Raw genomic sequence first — 8,103 nt, 5'->3', positions numbered from 1 at the left:
GCCTCCATGCCACGCCGCATTGAAGCAGTCATTTCTGCAAAAGGATTCCCGACCAAGTATTGAGTGCATAACTGTACATGATTATTTGAAGGTTGACGTTTTTTGTATTAAAAACACTTTTCTTTTATTGGTGAAAATATCTTTATATTTATATGATGAAATATGCTAATTTTGTGAGATAGGAATTTTGGGTTTTCATGAGCTGTATGCCAAAATCATCCGAATTAAGACAATAAAAGACCTGAAATATTTCAGTTAGTGTGCAATGAATCAAAAATATATGAATATAAAATTTTCATCATTACATTGTGGAAAATAACGAACTTTATCACAATATGCTAATATTTTGAGAAGGACCTGTAAAGGCACCTATCCAGATTCAAACCAAGAACTTTCTCATTGTTGTGAGGTAACAGTGCCAACCACTTCACCAGAGTTTGTTTTTGTTTCCTTTATGAATATTTGAGTACCTCCTTCATTTTATAATGTATAAAAAATGAACAAAGCAAAAAGAAAACGTACAACTTTGCTCTCCAGAACTGACCTTTCAATAATTAGCATAACAATATACAAACAAAATTAAAGTATGTTTTGTTAAAGTTATTTTAGTATTCATCAGGCATCTTTTGTTTTGGGATAGCTTTAGAAAGCAATAACAACCTGGAAACCGCAAGCTGCTCAAGAAGCAGCATGTCCTAAGTGCTGGTCAACAACCAGGGGAACATTTTTGCTTGAGGGCAGGCGGAGTACCATCACATTTCTGCAGTCCTGAGCCATGATTAGACCTGAATAGTTTTGTGAAATTGCCTGTTCAAAAGTAAATCAGATCTGCTATTTGTTTAAAACCTTGTGACATTTAGGAAAAAGCTTTCACAAAACAATGTGGTAAGTCGATTTAATGATGCATTACATTTCAGACAGATATATCCTGAATGAAGACTTTAACCCCTTAGTGCCTGAATTTCATAAAAATGGTATAAAAAATGACATGGTTTTACTGTCAAGCAGATTGTAAATTAATTTGAAATAAAGCGCATACAATGGATATAAGTTTAGGTATATAGGATGCAAATTCACAAAATTAGGGATAATTTCACTGACTATGTGCACAACATGGCACCAAAATGTTTTCAATATGATCCTTGTTATGTGTTAAATGCGCATCAACTGGCATTAGGGGTTTGCAAATGCCACATTGGCTGCATTAAGACCTGAAGTGATTTAAGGTGAGATCAGAACAATAGTCTAAATGGGGTCAGCATTACACATGAAAGAAAGATAAGGTTAAGGTTCAAGGTTTATGAACACCTCACATCAAAAGGCTCTGAGTATTCACAGGGTTCTTTAAAAAAAACCTCAAATCATTAGATCTTTACAGTTCATTAAAACTAAATCAAAACAAGCTTTAAAAGCTGTGCAACAGGTCAGTGTTATTCACTCTGCCTTCCTCCCTTCGTCATGAACTTCTCTTTCCTGCCACACTTCCTCCCGTTTCTCCTCCTGTTCCTTCTCCAGTTCGTCCTCCTGTCTCTCCTCCACAACATGATCTGAATACAGACAGGAGGTGTTGCCATCTTTCCATGTGACCACAATGTCCCCATCCGACAGAGATGATGTGGGACCATGGGGCAGTGGAGATGTGCCGTTATCCCGATGATCAGATATGACTTGAAGCTCTTCCTCTTCATGCTTCTTAACAAGGGATGCAGCTGCTTTGTATTTAGCTATCTTCTTTCTACTTCTGTTCAGATAAAGCAGGAAATCCTTAAAATGACCAATAAAGCATTCTCATTTGTTGATAACATTTGATGTTTATCTTCTTACTTGTTGGCCATGGCTCCCATTCCAAGCAGCAAAAACCCAATGAGCAAACAGAGAAACGCCAGTCCTAGTATCACGAAAGTCCAAATAGTTGCTGCAAGAGAGAAAACAAAGCACTCTGCTTTTTTATTTGCTTATTTTCAGGGGCCATATACTGTAATTTCTGCACAGTTAATTTCTGCATAGGAAACCGTTCAGACGGAGAATACATGAATATTCCCTCGACATAGGGAAGATCAGCATGGAGCTTCAGAAACAGAAGTCACATTAAACGGGTATGACTACCAGCATTTAATTCACTATTTCTTAAAAAACAGATAGTTTAGACGCGGGGTTGCTGCAGTTTTTTATTGCATGTTCAGGGACTTCGCTCGATTGCTGCCTGAGAACGAAACCCGAAGAGGATGAGAGCACACTGAAATGGACTTGTCAAAAAACATTTCTAATGTTATCTTTACTTTATTAGAACAACTAAGCTGCAACTACATATATTTTTGATTATAGTGGGTTATGTTTTATTTTAATGTTATACAAATACAAAAATGACTTAAAAAGGCCTGCTTAGTCCAGTGTTTCATTGATTTTTAAGTAGCCCTACACACGCACACTGCACTCTGTTTGTTAAATTCTATTGTAACAGGTCAAATAATAAAACAATTCCAATTTTATTCGCTGTATTACCTTTTGCGGCTCCAGATTATTTTTCTTTGGAAGAGGGAGCAAAATGGCTCTTTTGGTCATAAAGGTTGCTGACCCCTGTCATAAATGCAACATGAACGTTCTACCAGTGCAGACATGCTGACCATGAAAGACAAATTAAAACAAACTATTGCTTCGACATAATTGCTTTTGGTACAAAGGCCTGTTTTTTGAAGTTTTGAAATCACTCTTTCAGTAAATTAACTCAAAACATCTAACAGGGGAATCAGAATTCTTTATTGTCATTGTACAAAAAAGCACAATGAAATTTAAAAATAGCAGCTCTCGAAGACAGTGCAACAGAAAAACAAAGGTGCAGTTTAAACAAGTATTATATAGAGTTGTATATACATGCATACACACACACACACACACACACACACACATACACACACATACATATATACACATATACAGTACTGTGCAAACGTTTTAGGCAGGTGTGAAAAAATGCTGTAAACAAAGAATGCTTCCAAAAATGGAAGTGTGAATCATTTATTTTCATCAATCAACAAAATGCAGTGAATGAACGGAAGATAAATCTAAATCAAATCAATATTTGGTGTGACCACCCTTTGCCTTCTAAACAGCATCAGTTCTTCTAGGTACACTTGCACACAGTTTTTGAAGGAAATCGCCTGGTAAGTTGTTCCAAACATCTTGGAGAACTAACCACAGATCTTCTGTAGATGAAGGCTTTCTCACATTTTTCTGTCTCTTCATGTAATCCCAGACACACTCTATGATGTTGAGATCAGGGCTCTGTGGAGCCAGACCATCACTTCCAGTAAGTCTTGTTCTTCTTTACGCTGAAGATTAGTTCTTAATGACTTTGGCTGAATGTTTGGATTTGCTCACTTAGCATGTTGCAAAGTGATAAAAATAATCAATCATTATTTATATTTCTGAAAGCATTCTTTGTTTACAGCATTTTTTCATACCTGCCAAAAACGTTTGCACAGTACTGTACATACATACATACATACATACATACATACATACATACATACATACATACATACATACATACATACATACATACATACATACATAACAAAGCAGGCTTTATCCAACCTTATAAATTATATTAATCTAATATACTAAGTTCATGTTAGATTTTATGCTTTTATGAAACATTTGGACTGAGTCATTGATTTCACCAAACATTTCTAACTCAGGATTTTATGACTTTTGTGATAAGCAGCAGTACTTACGGTCCTCAGTGCGGTACAACCAGCGAAAATACTCTCTCTGCTCGTCTGTCATGCCTTTCACCTCACCTGCTGACTCTTCTGGATCCTCAAACTGGTCCTGGTTCTCAGATGCTCTCCTGAGTCCTGAAGAGGAACACAGAAACATTGCACATTATTGAACACTGGATGCACACAAAAGAACATTCAGAAACAAGCTTTTTTTTCTGGAAAGACCCATCAAAGTGTTTAGTACTAGTATTCACATGATTACTTTAGAAATGATTTTTATTTTTATAAAGAAAACTCCCCAATAAGAGTTCATGTTTTTCCTGTGATTTCTCATTTAGATCTGAAATAATAAATTAATTTACTGCTTTTAACAACACAGGGGTAGTTAGACAGTAAGTTACCAATTAATCTACAATCTGATTAAGCAGTCGCTTTAACTAACACTAATGTTGATTAATTTCATCTGATTTGTGTAAGATATTTTCCCTTGTATCACTAAGAGAAAAGTAGATTTTAAACACTTAAAGTCCTTCTGTTTTAGAAGAAGAGTTTTACATGTGAGAAAGTAATGCACTGCTAAATATTTTAAGTAAATGATCACTGTTATCTGCTAGTGTTAAAGCAAAGAGATAAAATCTATAGGACCTGCTTTGGCTCGGTGTTCATTCAGAGACTTACTGAGTTTCGTCTGACAGATGTCCCCCTCATCAAGAGACTTCCACTCAAAATGTTTGAGGTGCTTTGTAAGAATCACATGCTGGCCATTGGATGACAGCAATAAGGACGTATTTCTGCTGGAGAGTTTGTTACTGGTACAGTCCCACATCAGTTCTGCAGCATTCACGTCTGGCTCCTGGCAAGACTGAGTTTGGACTGGATAGTTCTGTTGAGCCGACAGACATCTGGATGTTGCAACACACATAAGCATATCCCGATTCATCCAGACCCACTGTTGAGCCTGTGAGTCCAGGTTACACTTTTTCAAGAGGACTTGACCTGTGTCATCCGAGTCCTCCAGACACAGGCCATACTCCATATTATGGATCATGAAAGTCCATAACCCTGCAAAAGTTGAAAATTAACAGAATTAAAATCATAGATGCTAATTCAAAAAGACAGTTACCAATTTGTTTCAAAAAGTATTAATTTACCTGGAACTAGGAGAAGCAGGAATATACAGGTGTCAAGCATGTCTGAAATGCACAAAGAACTGTTAGAACGTACAATAAGAAATGAAGGAAGCCTAGGCAACTGCCTGGGCCAAGGCAACTGAAGTGAAGAAAAATTCAGTTAAAGCTGAGATGGAAACCCATATCTGCATCTATAGATTTATGGTACTTTTGAACATAGTTGGTCAAGATATGACTCTGTCTTTTTCTTTATTCACTGAATGAGGATCAATAAAGATGATTAAATATTCTCTCTGCGTGTCCACCCACCATCAGATGATATATATCCCAATAACTACATTCATATGTATGTGGATGATACAGAGGTACACATATAAATAATATGACACAAGTTGTGGAAAGACTAACATAATTCCTGGTGCATGTCATAGAATGATTAAATCAAGACTGCCTAAAAAACAACGGCTATGCTTTTTTTTATAAAGGCCCAGGGTTGAGTGTGATGTTGTACAAGAATATACATATCAATGGGTTTTAATGGACTCTTAACAACCTTTTAAATCACAGGTGAAAGTTTGAAGTCAAGTTAGATATAATAATCTCAGTGTTTTTTCATATGTCATATTTATTAATGCAGGCAGCCAGTATAAAAGGATCCATGGTAATTTCACATTTCAGTTACACAACAAAACACAACATTAAGCATCTAGAAGTTCTGTATATACAAACAATCAAAAAACTGGAGAAGAAACCATTACAATATCACCACTGTGCAATTTTACCAAAGCATAACCTACTAAGCTAGGAGAATATCATTAAAACATTTGAAGCTGGGTCTGTTCATGGTATTTCATCTTCTCCACTTAGCCAGTTTGTAAATATTATAACTAAGTCATATCAACAAACAACAAACAAAATGTGTACAAGAGGGGACTGTATTATGAGTGTTTTCCAAAAGAAAAAGCATAATAAAGCTTATCTTCCTGAGAGTGGCCAAAATTATTTTATCAAGTCATCATTCCAACCATTCCATCCCATATCATGAAAAGCAAACAAATAACATCCTGTTATTGTAAAACAGTTTGAAATGATATTCAGCTGTAAGTTAATTTATAGCTGTTTACCAAACCGGAGCTAGACTAAGCCTGTGTCTTTGTATGAACCTCAAGATGAACAGATTATCTAAACATCCCATCACACATTGCTAATATTTTTTCAGCAATTTGTTCCATCTTCGCGCTGCCGATCTGCTGTGGATTTACATGTCATTTACGTACTCACCGTGCATTCACTTCTGCTGTGTCTCTGGTTGAGATAATGAGGAGGAAGGAACATCTGACACGGCAGGTGCTTGACAGAATAAAAAACTGAAGAACACTTTCCAAAGTTCACAGGGAGGAGTCTGCACTGCCCTCTCTGTTTCTGATCAGAGAATTAATAAAGACTCATAAACACAGAGGCTATATTTAGTTATTCTGCTCCAAAATGTGTTGCCTGTGCATTCAGCTGCTGTAAAGCTGTGTCTGAAATCTTATGTTTTTGTGAGACAAGCTGAAAGAGCACTCTGATTCGCTACTGCATGTCATAAACTAACCCTAACCAATGTGCTCAGGTAAAGCTTGTAAAACAAAGTTCAGTGAGATCCTTCAGGTCTTTGACCTTGTTATGTGGTTACTGTTTACACAGCCTCATAGTAGCCTTGGTCTCTCTGTGTATGAAGGTAAATGACTCATGGGTCAAATCCCTGCATGCAGAGCAGGAAAGCTACAATTAACTTCTAAAACGTTTTATTTTTATGGCATGAGGGCGTGGATGTGGGTTACAGCAAAAAGAAGAACAAATAAAGAACCTTTTATTTTTAACACAAATAATAATTTGAGAAGATATGGATATCATACTATGTGCACAACCACATTTTCTGTTTGTCTGTGTATCTTTATCAACAGAAATGTTCAGGAGTTAAACCAAACCATAAATTCACTGAACACAGATCAGTTTTGTGGTGTTCTCTGTTGGTTCCGCTTGGGTTGTTGTTTTGGAAGTTGATTTTATTCCTCTCAGCATACAGGTCCTTCTCAAAATATTAGCATATTGTGATAAAGTTCATTATTTTCCATAATGTCATGATGAAAATTTAACATTCATATATTTTAGATTCATTGCACACTAACTGAAATATTTCAGGTCTTTTATTGTCTTAATACGGATGATTTTGGCATACAGCTCATGAAAACCCAAAATTCCTATCTCACAAAATTAGCATATCATTAAAAGAGTCTCTAAACGAGCTATGAACCTAATCATCTGAATCAACGAGTTGACTCTAAACACCTGCAAAAGATTCCTGAGGCCTTTAAAACTCCCAGCCTGGTTCATCACTCAAAACCCCAATCATGGGTAAGACTGCCGACCTGACTGCTGTCCAGAAGGCCACTATTGACACCCTCAAGCAAGAGGGTAAGACACAGAAAGAAATGTCTGGACGAATAGGCTGTTCCCAGAGTGCTGTATCAAGGCACCTCAGTGGGAAGTCTGTGGGAAGGAAAAGGTGTGGCAGAAAACGCTGCACAACGAGAAGAGGTGACCGGACCCTGAGGAAGATTGTGGAGAAGGGCCGATTCCAGACCTTGGGGGACCTGCGGAAGCAGTGGACTGAGTCTGGAGTAGAAACATCCAGAGCCACCGTGCACAGGGGTGTGCAGGAAATGGGCTACAGGTGCCGCATTCCCCAGGTCAAGCCACTTTTGAACCAGAAACAGCGGCAGAAGCGCCTGACCTGGGCTAAAGAGAAGCAGCACTGGACTGTTGCTCAGTGGTCCAAAGTACTTTTTTCGGATGAAAGCAAATTCTGCATGTCATTCGGAAATCAAGGTGCCAGAGTCTGGAGTAAGACTGGGGAGAAGGAAATGCCAAAATGCCAGAAGTCCAGTGTCAAGTACCCACAGTCAGTGATGGTCTGGGGTGCCGTGTCAGCTGCTGGTGTTGGTCCACTGTGTTTTATCAAGGGCAGGGTTAATGCAGCTAGCTATCAGGAGATTTTGGAGCACTTCATGCTTCCATCTGCTGAAAAGCTTTATGGAGATGAAGATTTCATTTTTCAGCACGACCTGGCACCTACTCACAGTGCCAAAACCACTGGTAAATGGTTTACTGACCATGGTATCACTGTGCTCAATTGGCCTGCCAACTCTCCTGACCTGAACCCCATAGAGAATCTGTGGGATATTGTGAAGAGAACGTTGAGAGACTCA

The 8,103-nt window shown here is 37.7% G+C and overlaps 1 protein-coding gene across 1 annotated transcript; it reads right to left on the bottom strand.

Annotated features, from left to right (window-relative positions):
- Window positions 1-881: 881 nt before the first annotated feature.
- On the bottom strand, window positions 882-6,401 carry si:cabz01068815.1 (solute carrier family 51 subunit beta). The gene is made up of 6 exons (XM_047362548.1): window positions 6,134-6,401; window positions 4,874-4,915; window positions 4,401-4,784; window positions 3,735-3,857; window positions 1,825-1,915; window positions 882-1,741 (listed from the first exon to the last, which is right to left on the bottom strand). The coding sequence occupies exons 1-6, from the start codon at window positions 6,138-6,140 to the stop codon at window positions 1,435-1,437; spliced, it is 954 nt and encodes a 317-aa protein (XP_047218504.1). The 5' UTR covers window positions 6,141-6,401; the 3' UTR covers window positions 882-1,434.
- Window positions 6,402-8,103: the final 1,702 nt, after the last annotated feature.

Source organism: Girardinichthys multiradiatus, chromosome 4 (assembly GCF_021462225.1).
Source record: "Girardinichthys multiradiatus isolate DD_20200921_A chromosome 4, DD_fGirMul_XY1, whole genome shotgun sequence".
NCBI classification, from domain to species: Eukaryota; Metazoa; Chordata; class Actinopteri; order Cyprinodontiformes; family Goodeidae; genus Girardinichthys; species Girardinichthys multiradiatus.
This window is presented reverse-complemented; position numbering and strand designations above follow the sequence as displayed.

What these genes read in the sequence shown, in the direction of transcription:
- si:cabz01068815.1 (XM_047362548.1), bottom strand. An exon ending in CCTGCTTCTCCTAGTTCCAG is followed by an intron (nt 4,785 to 4,873) that starts GTAAATTAATAC and finishes CAACTTTTGCAG; the next exon opens with GGTTATGGACTTTCATGATC. An exon ending in CATCTGTCAGACGAAACTCA is followed by an intron (nt 3,858 to 4,400) that starts GTAAGTCTCTGA and finishes GTTCCTCTTCAG; the next exon opens with GACTCAGGAGAGCATCTGAG.